A 23,416-nucleotide genomic window follows, 5' to 3' on the forward strand; every position below is an offset into this window, starting at 1 on the left:
AGTTCTAGCCTTGGAAGGAGCTTGATAGTTGATTCATTTGACATTCTCTTCATAAGTATGAGCCATTTGAGTATTGTAATACTGATCTTTATATCACTAACACCTACCATATGGCCTGGTACCTCTTGAGGGGGGAAATTCTTCAGTTCAGATTCATCTTGCTTCAAAAATGGAGGAAGAATGAGTAAATCAATTGGTCAGAGTTACATTTTATTACATGGTTGGGTTAAAGGACATTAAAACCCAGCACTGCACTCATAGCATCTTTATTCTCTATCTCTACATCTCTATACCTACACCTCTATCTACATCTATATCCATACCTGTTTCTCCATCTGCATCTACATCATCTGTATTTCTTTCCTGTCTCTTTCACAGGAAAGTCAAGGCCATAAGGTGAAAATTTTTCATTTTCTCCTCTCTTGTTCATTGTAATAGGTAGTTAAATGGATTCAAGTCCCCCCCTTCTGACTTGACCATCTCTTTTTCTCTGAAGGCAACCAATACACACTGGACCCTAAATTGAGATTAGAAATAATGGTATTAGTGGAAAATAAAATATCCCAGTTGGATCTCCAGATTAGGCTTTTGACTAAAGAGTATTGATTATCAATAAATTGATGTTTTGACTTCTGTTCTGCTACTGTCCCTTGGGGATAGGGTTGTTGATCTAAAATCCTTTAAGGAGGAAAGACAAGTAGCAGGAAATTATTGGGGCACTCCAATATCATTGGTTTTGCTTCCTTTTGACAACAATAAAACTAAGTTCATAATCTATTATAGTTCACTTTATTTGCTATATAAATGTTTGTTGAATGAATCAATAGCTCATGTCCAGCTCACAACCTGATGCTTGTCTCCCTTCAAGGATGTATCTCCCAAGAGATTGGCCTTTGCTTGATTTGTAAAATACCAACTACCTTAATAAGACTGAAATTTTGTATTAGATAATAAGAGTTCTGTACTGTATTTATTTTAGGGAAAAAAATGATCATTGTAGAGACAGATGGTAGAGTTCTCATCTTTAAAAAAAACACAAATAGGAGCTTTTAGAAACGTGGTGTGAAAATCGCATGAGAATAAAAATTAAGGAACTAAAGTTGTGATCTAGGAGATAAATTTTGTGCATTTCAGATATTTTCAATTCTACACAATGACAACTGAACTTATCAGTCATCTTCAGTAGCAAGTACATAAATTTTGTAAATGGACAATCAGATAATTTCTAAATTAGGAAAGAAGAAAAAAAAATCTAGCTGCTGAAATCACCCAGCACACATGGAGAAATGAAAGTAAACATGAGCAAATGAAGTGGGAGTCACTGGATTAAAGGTGTGCTTTATCACAGTCCATGAAGAAAAATGTGAATATAGAATGTCTAATACTATTGAAAATAGTACCTATTGATATTGCAGTAGGTATTTTATAAGGGAAATAAAGGATGAAAATAAAAATCAAGACCTATCCAGAGCAGGAATTTTCGAATTTTATTTTACCCCACAGTTCCACCTTTCTTCCTCCTGCCCCCCACCCCCAGTTTGAATACTATAATTTGGAGATTCCTATAATTCTTATGACCCATTGAATAACTCTCCCAAAAATGTTTAGAGACATCCATTTATTTGGAATGAAGATAGTGATGGTGTGATTTCTATAGTTGGAGAAACGGGAGAGAGGGAGGAAGTGAGAGGGACTTGGGGAGGAGCCAGGGAGAGGGTCCTGGAAGAGAGGTGCATCAAAAATGGATGAAGGCAAGAGACCATGAAAACAAACAGGTGCTTCTTTTCAGCTTCATTGTCCTGAACTTCCCTCAAAAGACTTTTCTTATAAGTAGGATGACTATATAATTTATTGTCAAAACAGAGACACTTTTCTGAGTGAGGTGGAGTGCTATTTTTTTTTTTTTAAGATTTTTATTTATTTTTGACAGAGGGAGTGTACAAGCAGGGGAAGAAGCAGGCAGAGGGAGAGGGAGAAGCAGGTTCCCCGCTGAGCAGGGAGCCCGATGTGGGGCTCGATCCCAGGACCCTGGGATCATGACCCGAGCCGAAGGCAGACACTTAACGGACTAAGCCACCCAAGTGCCCCTGAGGTGGAGTGCTATTAATAATTATGTCTGGACAATGGTGTAAATACAACTTTCCTAGGCAAACGGGAATGAATGTCCACTCCACACCAGGTTCCCTGTGGTGGGAGCTTTACTTGCTGTGATTACTACCTTCCTCCTCTCTTGTAGATACTATTAGAGTTATTTTGTTGTTGTTTTTTGTTTGTTTGTTTTTGTGCTTTTTAAATATAAAACTATTTATTGACCACTGTTTATCAATATTTACAATAATGTAAACAATATACAGTTGGATAACATTCTGACTACAAAATTATTGTTTTTCCTGGTTTCTGCTGAACCAGTAACTCAAATACTGAGAAGACTGAGCCTACATGTCAGGAATGAGTTGGGGTAAAGAAAATACATGGAGGTTAAGAATTTGGATTATAAAAGTCTGTCCACCCATTTATTCCAGCAGGTGCTAAATTGCCAACATCTCTAACCATCTGATTATGATTAGGTTTCCATGAACAAAGTCTTAGACATTCCATGAATCATGACCTTTTAGTCAATACAGCACAGAGATTTCAACTTCTTGAAAAGGAATGGTTCACTAGAAGGAACCTTTAAGTGTCCATTTAATTAAGTTTTGCTTACCTAATTAAAACACACCAGGACTTGTCTAGTTTTGTCATTTGGGTAGGTAGGTTGTTGGTGGTGATAAAATTTTCCTTTCAGGGATCTTGCAAATGAACTTGCATTTATATGACTGTAGATATGGATATGGATTCTGATATGGCTGCTTTTAAATTGTCCAATTTAAAAATTTGAAAGGTTAAGGCTTCAGGAAAAACTTCAGTTTAAGTGATTTATTTCTTTAGTTGCTGAAAATGATAGTATCCCGGAAACACAGGCTTATCCATGGTTATAAAATGCTGTTTTTGTTTTGGTGAGTGTTAAAAAAACAAAAACCATTTAGGTATGTATTTTAAGTATACACACAAAACCCCCCTAAATAAACAAAAAATCCAGAATGGTCCTTAGGCATATAGGAGTTAAACACAAATTCTGACTGAGTAACGACTATGAAGATTTCCCCCAACATATTAGAAAAGGTGTTCTCTAATGCAGAGGGATAATATACCATGGTCTCAGGTATTTTTTTCTGATAAAGGAAGCAGCTACAGAAAGCTTTTATTTGTTCAAAGTAACCACTGCTATAGATGTAAAAAAATCCAACAACTCCCCAATACTACTTCAAAACAAACATATCAAACTTGATTTTCATTAGAATGTTATTTCTTCACACTAATAAATCAAAAAACAAAGGCCCAGTTTTATATATATTATATAAATATATATATATTGAGCTTCATCTTCTGGACAAGAATGCCAAGTTAGTCTCTCTTCATAAAAAGCAATTACAATCTGAGGACACTTCATATTTGCCTCTTTTGCCAGCACCAAGTCTGCCTCATCTGAATCTTTCCATTTCATGAGAAACATTAATTCTCCACTGTTGTCTGTGGCATCAATTATTCGTTCAGGATCAAGACCTCTGGCAAAGCCTCTTGGTTTATCAGCAGCATCTCTTTTCTTCTTTGATTTGCTATCATCAGATTCACTGTCAGATAAAGATATTCTTTTTGTACCATCTTTTTCTTTGCCAGCTTTTTGAGAATTAAGAAATGCTTCAATTAACTCTGGACAATCTAAATTTTCTTCAGGTTCCCAAGTATTGTCAGCATCTGTAAATCCCTTCCACTTCAGGAAATACTCCACCTTCCCATTCACTACACGTCGGTCCAGTACTTTTTCCACTACAAATTCTTCAAGCTCTGCCTCTTCTACTTTTTTACTCTTTCCATTTTGTTTCTTTCCAATTTTTTGCAATGTAGTTTTATTGGAGGCCTTTTTTTTTTTTTTTTTTTTTTTTTTGCAGACTTGAAGAGCTATTATTCACCGCCTCTGAGCTGCTCCGGGTCCGGGTCTGCGGCGTCTCAAGCTCCAGCCACATCCGAGGAGGAGGGGGCTCGATACTATTAGAGTTTGATGAGTATGCTCAACCACGCAGGCTCCCAAAGGGTGGATACTCTGCTTTTGTTTCCTTTGTTTTCATAGCACACAGACTAATAGGAGTGGAATATGAGATGCTCCCTTTCCAGAGAAACCCCAACAATCTCCTTTTACTTTGGCTTCTTCTTGGGGTCTTAAGGAGTCTTTCAATGCTCTGTGGTAGTCCAGTTAAGGGCAAGACAGTCAAGGGAGTGGCTCTCCCACTCTTGGGCTGAGAGCTGTCTCTGCAAACTGTTCTCCTCCTGATGGTGTGTGTGTTCTGGACAGGATTTTTTTCACCAGAAGTCTGAGAGGCAGTTGTGAGCTTAAGGAAGGCAACAAGACAACAAAACAAAACGTTCTTTCTGCCATTGCTTTAGGTCCCTATGCTCAGGTAAGCCTCAGCAAAAATAATTCACCAGATGGGTCTATCTGGTTTATTAGGATCCTGCACTGAGATTTGAGATCAAAGTTCCACAGCTGGTAATAAATTATTCCTTTACTCAGCTTGTATGTAAAATAGATAAATGATACATAGGGAGTGTTTTCACTTTAACTTCCTTTCATTTTCTATTTTAACTTTCCTGGTGCTCATAGTTTGATCTTCTGGAATATCCTGTCTTTTACCTGCCTGGAATATTCAGGCAATATCAAAAGTTTTTGAAGTTGTTTAACAAGTCTGTATCATTTTCTCAGAAGCCTGTAATTCTCCAGTTGGGGGCTATTCACAAATATTTCAGAGACAAGGGTAATTCTTTTTATTTACTTCCAGACACCAGCTCTTTCTGTTCAGCCAGATATCATTGGCTGTATTTCTATACTGGTAGATTCAACATCATTTCCAGCAATTGAGGAAGCCCTTTCTTTCCATTCTGTTTATTCCCCATTCATCTCACCAATATATGGCATTGATTTTGCTGTTTGTTATTTCTTTACGTTAGTTTTACCTTTACTTTTTAAAATATGAAATATACTTCTATAAGGATTGTGAGCATATATATACTTCTTAAAGAACAATAACAATAATCCAATAATGGGTACCCACTACCCAAGTCAAAAGTAGAGTATCAGAGACACTTTAGAAATTCTCTGTGTGTTCTTTTCCAATTCCATTCCCATCCTGGGCAATATTTTAACTATTGTGTTAGTCATTCTTTTGCTTTTCAAGTAGTTATTTTATAAAATTGACTTTGTATTATCTATCTTAGGCAATATATTATTTAATTTTACCTTTGTTTGAACTTTCTATAAATGGAAGCTGGCTTTCACTGCAAAACAAACTACTTCAAAAGTTATTGGCTTGAAATAATAATTATTTGGCCATAATTTTTAGTTCAATAAAAATAAGTTATTTAATTGAAACATTAAGCGCTGGTTTCTCTAAAACAGCCTTTCTAAATAAAATAAAATAAAATAAAATAAATAAAACAAAACACAGTCTTCCTGTATGTCTGAGATTCTTTTGGCCATTATTCTCAGATCTTTTTATTACAACATAAAATGCTATTGATGAATGACATGAATTTTTTTCACAGATGAAAAAATTGACATCATAATACTATGGCCTTGCAATAAAACCAAATTAAAAAAACAAAACAAAACAATGATAGAGTGAACACAAATTGCTTTTTGGTATGATATGTTAAGCTTTTCTCTTCACTTAGATTTTCAAAGATAATAGCATATATTGATCCAATCTTAAGGCTCACAAAATGAAATAATTTTTGTACACTTTGAAATAATACTATATAATATGTACATGCTATTGCCTGATTGGTTTTTTCACATTCTCAAACTTTCCTTGAGCAAGCTCTTAAAAATTATATTTAACAATAGAAAAGTTGAAGTCTCTTAAAAAAGTTTTTCTTACTTGAGTAGAGTTGACATACAATGTTACATTAGTTTCAGGTGTACAACATAGTCAACATAGTGATCCAACTTCTTCATGCATTATGCTAGGCTCACCACAAGTATAGCTGCCTCTGTCACTGCACAGAACTATTACAACACCATTGACTATGTTCCCTATGCCGTACCTTTTATTCCTGTGACTTATTTATTCCATAATGAAAGCCTGTATCTCCCACTCTCCTTTACCCATTTTGCCTATCGTCTCACCCCCTTTCCCTCTCATGACCATCAGCTTGTTCTCTGATTCTGCTTTTTGTTTGTTTGTTCATTCATTTGTTTTGGATTCCACATATGAGTGAAATTAAATAATATTTGTCTTCCTCAGTCTGACTTATTTCACTTAGCATAATACCCTCTGGGTCCATCCATGTTGTCACAAGTGGCAAGATCTCATCCTTTTTATGGCTGCAAATATTCCATTGTGTACATGTGTGTGCATCTTGGCTGTGGTAAATAATATTGCAATAAACATAAGGATGCCTATAACTTTTTGAATTAGTGTTTTCATTTTCTTTGGGTAAATGCCCAGTAATGGAATTACTGGATTATATGGTATTTCTATTTTTAAAATTTTGAGAACCTCCATACTGTTTTCCACAGTGACTGTACCAGTTTACATTCCCACCAACAATGCACAAAGGTTCTTCTTTCTCCACATTCTCGCCAACACTTGTTAGTTCTTGTCCTTTAGAATGTAGCCATTCTGACAGGTGTAAGGTAATATCTCATTGTCGTTTTGTTTTCCATTTCCCTGATTAGTGGTGATGTTGAGCATTTTTTTCATGTGTCTGTTGGCCACCTATATGTCTTCTTTGGAAAAATGTCTATTCATGTTCTCTGCCCATTTTTATTTTTATTTTATTTTATTTTTTCAGATTTTTTATTCATTTGAAAGAGAGAGAATGAGAGAGAGTACATGAGAGGGGGGAGGGTCAGAGGGAGAAGCAGACTCCTCGCTGAGCAGGGAGCCTGATGTGGGACTCGATCCCGGGACTCCAGGATCATGACCTGAGCAGAAGGCAGTCGCTTAACCAACTGAGACACCCAGGCGCCCTCTCTGCCCATTTTTAAATCAGATTTTTTTTTTTTGGTGTTGAGTTGTATAAATTCTTTACCATTTTGGATATTAACCCCTTATTGAATATATTATTTGCAAATATCTTCTCCCATTCAGTAGATTGCCTTTTGTTTTGTTGATGATTTCCTTCACAAAAAAGCAAAAGTTTTTTATTTTGATGTAGTCCCAATAGTTTGTTTTTACTTTTGTTTCCCTTGCCTTAGAAGACGTATCTAGAAAAATGTTGCTACAGCTGATGTCAAGGAAATTACTGCTTTTGTTCTCCTGAAAAGTTTAAAACTTTAAAAACAAAATCAAATAAGACAAAACTTGCTTAAAGTCTTATTGTCTACTTTCCAAACATCACCTTTTTGCCCTCAGTCCAAAAGGGAATGTTCCATTTTTGAAGTTTTTATAATGCATGTATTTTCTGCTTCTCTCTAGCCCTTGCTTAAACACACACACACACACACATTCACTCACTCACAAACATTGAAAACACTAATGGATTCCACATAGGAGAGATGATTTAATTGTTTTTTAATAATAGGATAAAGTTAAGAAGATATAAAAGCAGCTTATGTTTTATATGTAAGATCCCAAGAGAAATTAAATGGATCCAAAATGAGCTGATCATAAGAATTGCTTTCCACATATTAGAGGCCAAGCATCGATAGCTCTCTAGAGTTCTTGAACATAATTAACTAATTTGAATAGAATAGTTGACTATAATTTTAAGTAATGGTATCTGAAATGAATAAAGTATAAATTACATTTTTCTTTAGTCATATTAATGTAGATTAAGAAAATGTAGATTTGCTAAACAATTATGTAACTTGTGAGGATTCACATTACAAAAAGAGTGACCTCATTTTGCAAAATTATTAATTGCTTTCCTTGAAGCATGTAAGTCTTGGCTAACAAGTCATTAACCACTTTGTAAAAGCAAGGATGAGGAAAGACAGAAATCCTGAAAGCTACACCTTTAGGAGCCATTGCTAAGAAAAATAATTCAGAAATGGAGCTAAAGTATGCCTAAAACTATAAGGCAATAAAAATAAGTTTTTAGTAACATTCTTCACACAACATCTTCAGACATATATCTTTCAACAAATACTTTTTAAACTTTCTTATTCTGTTCTATGTTTTAAAGGGTCGTTCTCTCTCTTCTCTTGTTTGAGTGTAGTTATATGACACTCCTGTGAAAATCTCCTACTCGGCTCCCTACTTGGGACCTAAGATCCATTTTTCTTATGAGAAGCCAATGAACAAATGGGTGGTGACTATAGCGTGTTGTTCTTAGAAAAAGAATAAAAGGAAGGAGACCACCCAGCATCTGATAATCTATTGTTAAATGTTCTCTTTATTTGGAGACAATCTTTATTTTTTTTATATTTTTTATGAAAAATAAGGTAAAACTTGCCCATCAGTGTCCTAAAATAAGGTGAAACACAGTTGAACATTTGAAACCTGGACTATCACAAAGGGTCATACTTTCTTCTATGGGGCAGTAATAGTACACCTCTGCTCTGTGCAACAGTCTTCTCAGCTTACTGCACAAAGCCCTGGTTGCCTCCGAAGCAGTCCCTCTGTTGCCTGGCCCTGCTATTTGAAGAGCCATCCTGCTACAGATTCTGAGACTCCTCATATAGTTGACAAGATCCTCCTCTCAACAGAGGCCAGGAGCTGTGTGGGTTTGCACGATCTGGGTACTACCTGTACTGCACTTGGTAGGGACCCAAGGGAGAATAAAGACTTTGGGCCACTCTTTACCACTTGGTCTTCTGAAAATTTCCTCTCACTGAAATGAAAAGACTCAAGGTACTCTCCTGCCCAGTTTGGGGAGACACCTTCAATGTGGTAGTTATTAAGGCAAGTATACATTGAGTTCTTATCTGGTAAATAAGAAGAAGAACGTAATATGCCACAAAGGAGTAAAATGATCTAAAAGTGATTTTATATGTCATTGTATTTTACCTTTAATACACAACGATTCTGTTCCCATTTCTGTAAATGGCCTAATAACACAAAGATTCTTGGGATAGGTGTCCAAACAGAGAAATTATCTAACCAGAATCATGGGCATTTCCTCCCTATGAGCCTCTGTATCTTCTATACGGTGGTGATAGGAAAACAATGAAAGGATTGGATGCAACTCACTCCTTAAGAGGCAACAATTTACATTTTTTATAATCATTATTTTACATTTTCTAGCTTTCAACCTTCCATATTTCAGAAAGTTAATTTTTTTTCCCTATAAGCAGCTAATGGATGTTGGAGTACTTATTGGGAGGGAGAAGTAAGAGAAAAGAAATATCCACTTTGAAAGATGCAATATTCACTTGAAATGTGCTTCATTACTATGCATTGTATTCTTCATATATTCCTTTTCTTAGGCAGGAATGATTATTATACTGGATATATACTATGACATGAAAACAAAATAAGAAAAAATTTCCTTATGAGAAAAGTAAAATTACTTTGTGGTTTTTTATAAGGCATAAGCAGATATGTGTGTGTGTGTGTGTGTGTGTGTATGTATAACATGTATATATATATATTTATATAAATATAGGCTCACAAAATAAGCTGGCAATGAAAACAGTTGGAATAGCCAAATCTGAAAATATGTATATGTAATTTATATAGACATGTAGAATATTCCAATATATATCACTTCTTACCTTTTCTGCTTCTAGAGCATTAAATGACTTGATCTCAGTTTAGAGGGACAGTTTTTCATCCTGACTTCCAGAGTTGTTATATCTTAGAAAAAAATTACAAAGCATATGAAGCAAGATAAACTGATTTGAGAAATCAACTCTTTTATTTTCCAGACTGAAGGCTGAGAGGCATTTTTGCACTCCTGTCCTTCTTAGAGGGTTAGCCAAGCATTTGTATTGTAGGAACTAGGCCCATGTTTCTCCAAGTTTGGTCCTGGAACCACCTGTTTTCACTTCTTACAAATTTCTGCGAGCCACTCAAAACGACTGAGTAAGATGTACTTGTTAAAAAGTACTTCAAGTGATTCTCATGCACAGAGTGTTTTGAGAATGATTGATCGAGGACCCTGCTCTTTCCTTTTCCATCATTTCAAGTTCAGCCATATAGCCTTTGTTGGGGAAGTCAGGCTCAAAAAGAGATGGGGTCAAGTTGCCCAGAAGAGAGTTGATGAGGGGAGAGAGGCTGATGCTTGGAAGAGAGAAGAGAGTGGCCAGAGAAGGGATTCACTGAGCCAGGCTGAGTTGATAGGGAATGGAATCTGTGGACAGAGATTTGCATAGCTCCTCAGGAGGTAGCAGGCTGCTGATGGCAATGACTCATGGATGCTGGAAGATTGACCCCTGTGGCCGGGCTGGCACTCTGTGAAGACAGACATTGGGAAGGGCAACTTAGAGCTTGCTCTAAGAAGTATCAACAGGTACTTGATGGTGGCATTGATTATAGCAGACAGAAAGACAAAAAATATGGAGACCACCACAGACCAAAGACCAGGCAGACTACTAATTTCCTGACATTGCATAAGTATTCAGTGGATGAATGTATGGGGTGAGGGAATAAGAGCAAACATGTAATACTTGATTACACTCTTGAATTAAAAATGTTCTAAAGACACTCACAAGAAGATTGACTAACACCTCTCCATAGACAAGACACCATTGTGAAAACCCCAGAACCCAGAGGTGCTGCTGAAGCACTCACCTAGATCACAGACATGAAGAAGGACTGAATTAGAAAGGGAGGAGGAGGAGTTTCTCTTTAACTACATTGCCCTTCCCCTAAGCTGGCACAGCACTGTACCAAGAGGTCCCCCCTGGGCCTGCAATTTCTCCAGTGGAAAAAGAGAGCCCAAGGTGGACATCCAGCTTCCCAGGCATTGCAGGACACTTCTCAGGAGGCCCACTCAGATCTCGCTTCATGGGGGGGGGTCACTGGGGGAATCTTCAGGGCTTGACCACTAGGATCAGATAGAGATGAAGGGAGTGGGGTTTACAGCTACCAGGGCTCAGATCTCAGTGGATCACATTCGTACTTGAAGCAGTGCCCATGCAGAGATCTCAACCAGTGGGACCCCCATCTTAGTCAGATGGGCAGTCAAACCAGTGGACCCATTTGGCCAGGGAGCTTGGTTGGCAATTCCACCTATTTGAGTCCCTAGCCGAGCCCTACCTGCCATGGAGTTTATCCCATAGTGACACTTGAGCGAGGAAACAAGTTCATAGACTCACTCAACTGTTGGGCACAGCCTCCAGTCCTATCCAACCAGGGGTGGCCTGGTCAAGGAACCCAGGCAGCTGCAGAACCCATCATACATTCCCACTTGGGCAAGCACCCAAGCCAAGAGCCTTGCCTAACTGTTGAGCATAGCCTTTGGCTGTGCATAGTCAGAGAGCATGAACAGTGACCCTGGGGAGCCTTGGAACTCAGCCTATAGCCCTACCCAATTGTAGAACACAGCCCGTGGCCTTGCCCAGCCAGTGTCCCCCCCACCCCCCAGTCACAGAACATAGACTGCTGCCCCATCTGACCAGGGAGCCTGGACAGTGACCCTCCTCAACTATGAAGCACAGCTTCCAGTGCCATCCAACTGTGAAATACAACTGGAGACCCTGACAAGTCACAGTGCCTGGCCAGGAACCTTAACCAAAAGAGCAGCACAGCCAGTAACCAGCAGCCTACCCAAGTGCAAAGCCCAACCTGTGGCTCTGACAAAATTTGGGACACAGCCTATGGGCCCCATCAAATCACAGACTGGGCCCTATCCAACCAGGAAGGCCTGCCCACATCCCACCTGAATGTGAAGTCCAGCAAGTAGCACCATCCAGTTGGGGAGCACAGCCTGAGGCCCCGCCAGACCAGGAGCAATTGTGGAGCCCAGCCCACAACCCTGCCCAATTGTAGAATCCAACTGGTGGTACCACCCTGCCAGGAAACACAGCTTGCTGCCTCTCATAACCATAGGTGATTGCAGAGCCCCTCCAGTGGCCTCACCTGACTGTGGAGCACAACCAGCAGCCACTCTCAACCAAGGAGCCCACATGTGGCCTTGCTTGAACAAAGAGCCCAGCCAGCGGGCCCACTCAACTACAGTGCTCAACCACAGGGGCATGCTCCCTACCCCCTGAGCTCGGAGCATAGGCAGTGGCCTCACCCAAATCAAGACCCTGATAGCAAGCCTTGCTTGCCCATGGGCTCTAAAAGTTAACTGACCTCTCCAGTACCCCAAGCTTGGCTGACTAATGAAGGGCTTTCCCTGCCAACATGGACCTATAAAGTCTGGAAGAGGAGACAACTTACATAAATGTGCAGATACCAATGCAAGGATATAAGGATCGCAAAGAATTAGGTCAACATGACACCACCAAAGTAAACTACTAAAGCTCCAAGTACTGACATAAAAAAAAAAAAAAAGGAGATCTATGAACTGCCTGGCAAAGTATTCGGATAATCTCAAAAAGAGGTTCAGCAAACTACAAGAACAAACAGACCATTAAACAGAGTTAAAAAAACAATGTATGAATAAAATGAGAAGTTCAACAAAGGAAGAGAAGCCAAAAACCAAAGAGATTTTTTTCAGATGACAGGGCAGAGTAGGAGGATCCTGAGCCCACCTCCTCCCACAGACACACGGATGCAACTACATATAATGCAACTCACCTTCAAACGACCTGGAGACTAGCAGAACTAAAGATACAAAGAAAAGTCACATCAAGAAGGTTAAGATGGACAGAGATGCAACCAGGAACCAAAACCCCAGCATGACAACTCATAAGAGGGAGAGATATTACAGGCATGAAGGGCCTCCCTGGGGAGTGAAGAGGTCAAACTCCACACATCAGGCATAACCATTCCTGGGGATCTGCACCAGGCAGATGAGCTCCTCTAATGGCTGGCTTTGAAAATCAACAGGGCTTAACTCTGGGGGAGTTGGAGGGCTTAGGAAACCAAGACTCTGCTCTGAAAGGGCCAGTGCTCTATATCACTTAGTCCTAGACCCAGCATAGATGCAGCAAGCTGAAAAGCACCTGGGTTATATGTGAAAGAATAACTGACTAATTTTAGGGCACATCCAGAGGGGCAGGGATCTGTAGGAGCTTTCTCTATGAATGGAAGTGTTGGTCGGTGCCATTTTTCTTGCCCTCCTTCAGCCAAACTGGCTGGATACTGGTAGGAGACAGTTCTGACATTCTCCATCTACCTTGCTATCACCACTTGCCCTGCCCTTGTGTTCCTCTGTAGATCCACCTCATCCAAGATACCTGTCCTGGCAGGTACCCCCACAAAACAGCTCCTGCCCCACCACACCCAGCAGGCAGCCTTGGTCTGGACTGGCATCTCCCAAAGTGACTCCTGCCTCTGGGGTTGGGAGGGTTGCCCTGCCCACCAGCACATCTGCCGCAGTTGTAACTGGGCCTCTCATCCAGCTGCATCAGGGGTTAATCCCACCTACTAACACACCCACAACAGCCAAAGCCAGGCCTTTCAGCTAGCTGTGCCAGGGGCCAATCCCTGCCCACCAGCACACCCACAGTAGTATCAACAGTCATGCTACTAACCAACCAATGGGTCAACAAAGAAATCAAAGAGGAAATCAAAAAATACCTTGAGGCAAATGAAAAGCAATGGTTCAAAATCTTTGGGATGAAGCAAAAGCAGTTCTAAGAGGGAAGTTTATAGCCTCAAATAAATAATCTAACCTTACACCTAAAGGAACTGGAAGAAGAAAAAAACGAAACCCCAGATTAGCAAAAGTAAGTAAATTATAAAGATCAGAGAAGAGATAAATGAAATAGAGACCAAAAAAAAAAGAAAAAATCGATGAAACTAAGAGCCGTTTCTTGGAATTTCAGTAGCATCTCAATGTCTTTGGAAAAAAGCATCAAGTTATCTATTAAATATTTATCTATCTCCTAAGTTATTGATTCAAGAATTTATATTTCTAAAGCTAAATAACATAATCATACAATGATGTGACTAAAATACTCTTTAGATTTCATTTTTCCTCAGTATATGTATAATGGGATGGAAATTGAGTTATTTCGATTATACCAAGACAATCACTAAACTCTTTCCCTCTATTATCTGGACAGTTGGAAATAATTTTGAAAGGCTTTTTCTTGAACTCTAGATAACTGTAAATTTTCTGGTTTGTGTCTGAAATATAGCCCAAGTGTTTTGACAAAGCTTTGGGCCTGATTTTTTCTTTTTTCAAAAGAGAAAGGCAATCTGAATCATGGCATTCTAGGCTATTCTAAGGTTTCCCTATTTTTTTTCTTTTTTTATGAGTATTATGGAAAGCTTTAGTTCCTCAGGTATGAGTGGAAGCCTTTGATTTGGAAAAAAAATATTTCTTGCTGGTTAGGATATCATCCTAGAAAGAGTAGTGCATGATGGGTAAGGGAGCCAGGCTGTTTGTTCTGGCACTGACACCAATTAACTCTGTGACTCTGAAACAAGTCACTTCATGTCTCTGTGACTTAGTTTTCCCATCTACAAAACAGAGATAATTTTTTTTGTTATGCTTATTTGCAGGATTATTGGAAGTGTAAGTTGAGCTATTCTCCAAGGGTTGAATGCTTCCTGAGATAAAAGCAACATGGACATCAGTGGAGAGAAGAAGAAAAATTAATGAATGGACATAGAATCCATAGGGACTCCAACAGGTATCAGGAGGAGGAAGAGTCAGGATGCACTGAAGGCATGGATTCAAATTATACAGAACTTGTGAGAGAAAGAGAATGCAAGGTCAACAGCAGTGGACACTAGAACCCCAGACACGTGGGGATTGAGGTAGCTGAAGCCCCAAATATTCTTTCCTTGGCTCCAGCCCAGGACATTGTGAGTGTCAGCTATCAGCTACAAATGGGAGTTTTCAAGAATTGAATGACAGGAAGAAACTGAGAAGTTAGAGGTGGAGCAGAAGGAGTAAGCCACAAGGGAAGAAAGATACTTCTGGTGTTCCCATTTTGTCTTCTGTACTGGCTACAGAATGAGAGAAGGAAGAGGAGAAAGGGAGAGGAAATGAGAAATACGTGGCTTCTATGTAGGGACAGAAGTACGAAGACCCTTCCAGGGAAAGAAATATTTAGTTGTAAGGAGCAGTGTTAGTAAGAGGATATATAGTGGAGAATTGATTATATATTCAATTTGAATGAACACAAGCATATTTGCTATAGTCCTAATTCTGGAAACAGGAACAAATACACCTTCAATCATCAGAGAAGCTAGTTCTAACTTTAACATCAATTTAAGAGGGACAGGACTAGAATCTGTAGACCTTTTGTGGAAGACTTCATCATCTGTCACCTAGACTAGTATAGTAGTTTCTACTTTTTCGTTCCTGCTGCTAGTTGCCTCCTGTCATTTATGCTAGGCATTGCTGTCAGAGTGATCTTAAAAAAAAAAACCCGCAAAAACTCACAAATCTGATCATTGCTTAAAAGTATTTATGAAGAGACACTTCTCCAAAGAAGACATACAAATGACTAACAGACACATGAAAAAATGTTTAACATCACTAGCCATCAGGGAAATACAAATCAAAATCAAAATGAGATACCACTTTACACCAGTTAGAATGGCAAAAATTAGCAAGATAAGAAACAACAAATGTTGGCGAGGATGTGGAGAAAGGGGAACCCTCTTACACTGTTGGTGGGAATGCAAGCTGATGTAGTCACTTTGGAAAACAGTATGGAGGTTCCTCAAGACGTTAAAAATAGAGCTACCCTATGACCCAGCAATTGTACTAGTAGGTATTTATCTCAAAGATACAGATGTAGTGAAAAGATGGGGCACATGCACCCCAATGTTCATAGCAGCAATGTCTATAATAGCCAAACTGTGGAAGGAGCAGAGATGCCCTTCAACAGGTGAATGGATAAAGATGTGGTTCATATATACAATGGAATATTACTCAGCCATCAGAAAAGATGAATACCCAACTTTTACATCAACATGGATGGGACTGGAGGAGATTATGCTAAGTGAAATTAGTCAAGCAGAGAAAGACAATTATCTTATGGTTTCACTCAAATGTAGAACATAAGGAATAGCTCAGAGGTCCACAGGGGAAGGGAGGGAAAACTGAATGGGAAGAAATCGGAGAGGGAGAAAAACCATGAGAGACTCTGGAATCTGGGAAACAAACTGAGGGTTACAGAGGGGAAGGGCGTGGGGGGATGGGGTAACCGGGTGATGGGCATTAAGGAGGGCACATGTTGTGATGAGCACTGGGTGTTATCACAACTAATGAATCGTTGAACACTACATCAAAAACTAATGATGTACTATATGCTGGCTAACTGAACATAATAAAAAAAAAGTATTACCTATAGAATAGAGTCCAAATTCTTCAATGGGACATTGGTAATCCTGGTCATACTCCAGCCTGCCTCTCCAACCTCATCTCCCAAACCCCTTGATCACAGAAAGTTCAGTCTATTACCAATTTTCTCACCCTGCAGAGCTACTGGAAACTTTGAGAGCAGATCTGCCCTGGATGCCTCTTGCAGACCCAGCACCATGCAGCTCCAGATTTCGGGTCCCCAGGCTGCTTGTTTAGTACACACAAGATCACTTTCTATCACCTCCAGAACGCTTTTACTTGGATAGTACTAAGGGTAAGTCTGCAGCTGTGAAAAGTCTGAATTGTTGCCCTCCTTACAAGCTAACAAGCTCACCTGCCATCATTTGACATCTCTGCCTCCCTCTCCACATCCATATGTTTATCATCTCTATCTAGATCCATAGACATGACATCCCAGAGTGAAGGAGCAGACCTTCCTTATAGAACAGCTTGCCTCAGTTCCCCAAGCCCTAATTCTTCATGGGGTGGCACCGGGAACACTATCTGTACTTGCATGTGAGGGTGTTTGCATACAGGGGAGGAACCCCCAAATTATGAAACTTGGAATTTATATCAGAGTCGTTGGCACATCTGCCCTTCCTCCACTCTGGGGGCTTGGAGGGACGTGGGGGAGGAGGAAAGGTAAGAAAGTAAGAGAGAGAGACAGAGAGGGAGGGAGAGAGAGGATTTTGTTTGGAATGTAAATAAATCCTCTCTGGGGAGAGGCGCCATTCTGCCATGTAAACAAATGGGTCCAGGGAGATAAATCTATCTATGTCTCCAGATGTCTCTATCTTTACGTTGCTCTTCATTTATCCTTAATACAAGTGCCAGTGCTCTTTTCTCAGAAAGCCCCGGCTGGAGAAACTGGAAAATATTTATGGAGTCTTGTCTCCCGAAAGCTGCCCTGCCTTGTACTATTTCATCTATTACTCCCTGGTATCTTGTCTTATTTCTCTTGGTGAAAGATGAGGCAAGGCTATAAAACTTAATGGAAGTTTTGGGTTGATGGGAAGAAAGCACAGCACAGAGAGTCATTTAAGATTGGTTCTGGATGTGGTCACTTTCAGAATTCACAAACCCTGAAACAGGCCCATCTTCTGGGACTGCCCTTCCGATGACTTGCTGCCTAATCACAGGAACCAGGTGCCTGAGCCCATCCCACCTTCTCCAAATAAGGCTGCTCTGGAGCAGTTTATGTGCTTGGAGAGGCCACCATTAATGCAGAGATGGTCAAACAGTGCAGTGGGCATAACAGAGAGCATGTCTCAATTTCCGCTAGATAGATGAGGAAGCCCACACTGCAGATCAGTGAAGGAGGGGCATGTGATTTAATAAATCACTCTGGAAAAGTTTTCCATATTGAAGGAAATTAAAATATATCCTACTTCACACATAAGCAAAATTTAACTTAAGGTAGGTTAACTACTTAGGTATGAAAGGTAAACACATTCTATTAGTCTCTCTCAATAACAAACTGTGTTTTCTGTCATACAGTATGTGCTCATTACACGATGTTTGAAAATATGTTTTGACAGGAGAGATGTCTCTGTGTCTCTAGAGCTTATGTATATATATAGTTTGATATTTTTCTATTGCCTTCATTTTTAAATTGGTGATATTTTGAATATGATTCCATAAGACATTAAGATGAAAAAGATCAGAGATGTGCAAAAACTTGGAAAAGAATGTAAATGCAAAAAACATTCAGGGACTCCCATCCAGGTACTAACCAGGCCCGACCCTGCTTAGCTTCCGAGATCAGACAAGATAGGGCGCGTTCAGGGTGATATGGAACACTACATCAAAAACTAATGATGTAATGTATGATGACTAACATAACATAATAAAAAAAAACTATGTGTTTTTTAGTAGATATAGTAGAATTATACAATTGTATTTTTTCTAAATTTGTTTCTTTAATGAGTAATCTTAGGATATTTAATAAAAATCTTTGTGCAAGGCATTCTACATTGCTTTCAGCTCTCCTAACTCCTAACTCTAAATTATTACTATATACCATGAGTTAAGATTCTGCACTTAGAAGTACTTATGGAATGGAGTGAATTACTGAATTTAAAGAAAATTTTAATGACAGCAAATTTAAATTTTTATTCATCAGGCAATTATACCACTATATCTTCTGGTTTCAAGGTAGAAAATGAAGGTGATGGTAGCAAGACTAACATTGGATTGTATTATAAGATGCCACCATATTTATAATGATGTTAGAATGTACAGTGGGCGTTTGCCATTGTTTTGTCTATTCAAATTCCTTCTTACGTCTGGGGATCCCCCACCTCAGCAGGAATGGGTTGGTAAGGAGGAAGAAATGGTGGCAAAGACCTTCTCCCACTAAAGGAGTCGTCAGGGCTCCCCACTGGCTTGCTCAGTCTGCCTTGCAATTAGACTGCAGACGGATTCCCAAGGTCCGACACTGAGAAACCCTCATGTCAGATATCATCTCAGGAGCCAGTGACATGAGGGGGGAGGAGGGGCAGCTCTCTCTTTGGTCACAGGAGAGGTGGCGGTAGCTACAGGTTTGGGCTCCTGAATGTGGAAGTGCATGCCGTGGTGAAAGTGGCTGTAGCCAAATGAGTGGTTGCCAAGCTGGTGCTGGTGGGATGTTCCCTCTCCTGAGTGGGACGGACTCACAACCCACTCCTTTATGATCTTGTCCTGGGGCTTCCAAAGATAATCACACCTCAACAATGTCAAAAAATAAGTATATTTTCCACATTCTGTGTTATTCCCTGCTGAGCAATACCATGTGTAGAGCATTATATTTCCAGTTTCTTTTTACAGTGTCTTGTCTGCTCACAGTAAATATCATATTGCTTTAGTTTTTAGAGTCTTTGCTCCCAAACTGCTTCTGAGAAAGTGCTTGAACTTGAGTGCACACACACACACGCGCACGCACACACACACCACCAAAACAAACAATAATACAAAGACATAGGGCAGTTTCTATCTCACCAGAAAACGAGAAACATTTATCTCAACAAGCCAACTAAATCTTCAGATTTAGAAACATCTGTACTCAGAATGTTGTTGAATACAGGTGGGTTTTTTCCATAAAAATGAAGGAGCAATTTGCCTCAAAGTTTAATTCGATTCTTCATCTGTCAGGAAACAAAAGTACTTGCAGTTTCAAATGGACTTTTTTTCCAGCTTCTAGCTGTAAGATTAAAAGAAAGAAAAAAAGTAGGCTAAGCACTGCTTATAAAAAAGGAAGTAGAAAAAAATAAGATTAACAGGACTTAAGGGGCAAGAAGGACCATGGTGTTAAAATGATGCATATATGTCTCTTTTGGCCAGGCAAGCAGCCCAACACCCAACCAGTTTGATTTTTAAATGATCTCATTATGTGGGCCTCAGTAGGAAACAGATCCATACCTTTTTCACTATTGGAAATTGAAAAAACCTAGTTATTCTCTCCTCCTACCTCTGGCAACCAGAGCATGCACATCAGCTCCACCGTTAGGTTATTCCTTCCTGGGAACCTGACCCTTGGGAAGGAGCTGTGGAGCTGTGAGCTTTGAGCCATGCATGGTCAGGTATTATAGCCTGCTGTTGGCTTCCAGACCTCCCTGGCTCCTATTTACATTTCAAACCTACTTCTCTACTTTGTGAATGTCTCTACAAGGTTTTATTAATCTCACCTATACATTAGAGAACCAGAGTTCCTTCCTTTTGCTTGTAACCAAGAATGTCAACCAGAGAAAATGATAACTTTTCTGAATCATGAGACTGAAAACCCGATGGCATTGGTCATTGTTGGGATAAGAATGGGCCAATAAAATGGCACCTCTGCGTTCCTTGCCCAAGTTTTTGACTGACGTAATTTTACTTATTTATCTTGTTTATCTCTCCCAACCTTCATGTTAGGACCACAGATCAATGAACACAGGATTTTTCTGGTCTATTTTGTTTATGGTTGTATCCCCAGCATGTTAGATAGGACTTGGCCTAGAACAGGCTTTCAATCATTATTGGTTGAATGGATAAATGAATAAATGAATGAATGAGAAAGGCATATGAAAATAAAAACATCAACTTTATTACAGACGTAAGATTTGAGCAAATGTGTACCCTCAGCTGCAGGCCCTTTCACCACTGGCAGATCGCAGAGTAGGACACGTGTTCTCCATGGGCAAGGCAACTGTCAAGAGAAAAGGAGGGGCAGTGCCAACTATGCCAGCTTATCACTCCTAACTCTGTGTACTGATAATGGGGAATCGTGGACAGGGGCTGGACAGATGCCAGGAGTGTTATGACAGGGAAAGCTCCTTCCACAAGGAAAGAAACACCAGGAAGTGGGAAGCACTGCTCTGTGATAATGAGTGGTGATGTCCAGATTTACTGCTGTCAGGTGATGCTGAACGGGGGTTACAAAGATGGGTAATGGTGCTATTTACATTTAGAATTTGATTAAAATTTGGGCTACAAGTAGGAAGAGACTCTTCCCACTAAAATGGCTTTAAAACCTTCCTTTCACCCAAACTATGAGCAACAAAAGAAAAAAACAGATAAATAAAATTTCATCAAAATGAAAACTTTTATGCATCAAAAGCCATTATCAAGAAAGTGAAAAAACAACCTACAGAATGGGAGAAAATATTTGCTAGTAATGTGTCTGATAAGGGTCTAGTATTCAGAATATATATAAAGAACTCTTTTAATTCAACAATAAAAAGACAATAACCCAATTAAAAGGTGAGCAAAGGACTTGGATAGACATTTCTCCAAAGTTATGTAAATGGCCAATGAGCACAAGAAAAGATGCTCAATATCAGTAGTCAGTCGCTAGTCACCATGGTGAAATACCACCTCAACCTGCTGGGATGCTATAATAACAATTCATAAATGGAAAATAACAAGTGTGGACAGGATGTGGAGAAATTGGAACCCTTATACATTGCTGGTGGAAATGTGAAATGGTTTGGCTACTGTGGAAAACAGTTTGGTGGTTTCTCAAAAAGTTAAGCATAGAATTACCATATGACTCAGCAATTCTACTCCTAGGTCTGTACCCAGAAGAATTGAAAACAGGTACTCAAGCAAATATACACATGTTCATAGCAGCTCTTCACAACAGCTAAAAGGTAGAAACCGCCTAAATGGCCATCAATGGCTGAATGGATAAACAAAGTACGATACATACATAAATGAAATATTATTCAGCCATAAAAGAAATGAAGTACTGATACATGCTATAACGTGGCATGGATCAGAAACATTATACTCAGTGAAAGAAACCCACATAAAAGGCCAAGCATTGTATACTTTCATTTATATAAAATATCCAGAATAGGTAAACCCACAGAGAAAATGAAGATTGGTGGTTGCCAGGGGCTGGGAGTAGGGGTGAAGAGGAAGGAACTCCTTAATGGATATGGGATTCTCCTTTGGCGTGATGAAAATATTTTGGATCTAGATAGAGGTGATACCTGTATAAAATTGTGAATCTACTAAATGCCACTGAATTGTTCACTTTGGAAAGGTTAATTTTATGTTCTATAACTCTCCTCAATAAAAATGATGACAAAAAATCCTATCTTTGGTAGAATACACAGAAACCCTTTAAGCTCTTGGGAGCAGCCAGCCACCAAGGAAGACAGAATAAGGAATAGACTATTTAGGTGAGAGAGACAGCACTACCAAAGCCATTAATTCAACAGATATTTATTGAGCCCCTACTATGCGTCAGGCTCTATTTTATGTAGTTGGGATACATTATTGAAAAAAGCAAACCAAGTCCTTCCTCTCATGGAATGTATCTTATAATAGGGGGAGACACATAATAAATGAGATTTTTATAGGATAGTCAAAGGAGATAAGTGCTATGAAAAATAAAAAACCTATAGCAGGGTAGGTGAGATCAAGAGTACTAGGGGAGGTTTTCAATTTGAAATAGGTGATTAAGGTAAGTCTCATTGAACAGGTGACATTTGAGCAAAGACTTAAAAGAGGTGAGGGAGTTAGCTATCTGGATATCTGGGGAAAGAGTGTTCCAAACTGAAAGAATATGCTTGGCCTCTTCTAAGAACAGCAAGGAACCTGGAATGCAGTGAGAATAGGGGATTGAACAGTGGGAAGATCAAACCTTTTGGTGTCCTGGAGACGACTATAGGATTTGGGCTTTTACTACATATTGTGTGAGAAGTTATTATAGTGTTTTGAGTGTAGGAACAGATAACCTGACTTTATGTTTTATAAAATTTATTCCGGCTGCCAAATTGAGAACCAACTAAAGAGAGGCAAAGATGGAAACAGAGAGGCATGTTAGGTGTCTCTTGAGGTTGCCCCAGTGAGAGGTGAGAGTGGGTGGGACCAAGAGGGTAGCAATACAGTGGGGATAAGCAGTCAGATTCTGGGTATATGCTAGAGATGGTGTTGACAGGATTGGCTTGTTGAACTGTCTATTTTTGTGAGAGAAAGAAAAAAGTTGAAGACAACTCTGAAGCGTTGACCGGAAAACTGGAAAGATATGGAGTGACCTTGAGTAAATGTGGGAAGATCGTGGATGGAATAGTTTGGGGAAGGAAGATCAGGGGTAGAGTTTTGGACATGTTAGGTGTAAGGAGGTTGACAAAAGGAGTTGTCATGTAGGCTGTTGGGCATATGAGGATAGAGCTTGGAAGAGAAATCTGATCTTGGATATAAAAATTGTGAGTTTTTGGAATGTAAGTGGTATGTAAGGTCACAAAGTCACAAGAGTAGATGAGATCACCAAAGAGGCTGAGTGCAGACAAAAAAGTGAGGAGATCATGGCCCTGAGTGCAGACAAAAAAGTGAGGAGATCCTGGCCCAACATTAAGTGGTCTGAGATAAAGAGGCACAAGCACATTAGATGAGAAAGAGCAGCAGAGAGATGGGAGGAAAGGCAGGGAAGGATAACATCCTGGAAATTCCAAAGGAAATCACAGACATAGTCATAGATGATATAGTGATCCAATGTCTCAAACACTGCTCTGTTCAGTCAGGCATGGACTGA

At 39.5% G+C, this 23,416-nt stretch overlaps 1 protein-coding gene across 1 annotated transcript in view; it reads right to left on the bottom strand.

The window, feature by feature from the left end:
* Positions 1-3,355: 3,355 nt before the first annotated feature.
* Positions 3,356-23,416, bottom strand: part of LOC110574190 (chromobox protein homolog 3-like) — a 73,975-nt gene continuing 53,914 nt past the window's right edge. Inside the window, exon 2 of the mRNA XM_044916093.1 lies at positions 3,356-3,958. Coding sequence (XP_044772028.1) covers positions 3,356-3,958 — 603 coding nt within the window. The remainder of the gene's footprint in view (positions 3,959-23,416) is intronic.

This window comes from Neomonachus schauinslandi, chromosome 6 (genome assembly GCF_002201575.2).
Source record: "Neomonachus schauinslandi chromosome 6, ASM220157v2, whole genome shotgun sequence".
In the NCBI taxonomy this organism is placed as follows: Eukaryota; Metazoa; Chordata; class Mammalia; order Carnivora; family Phocidae; genus Neomonachus; species Neomonachus schauinslandi.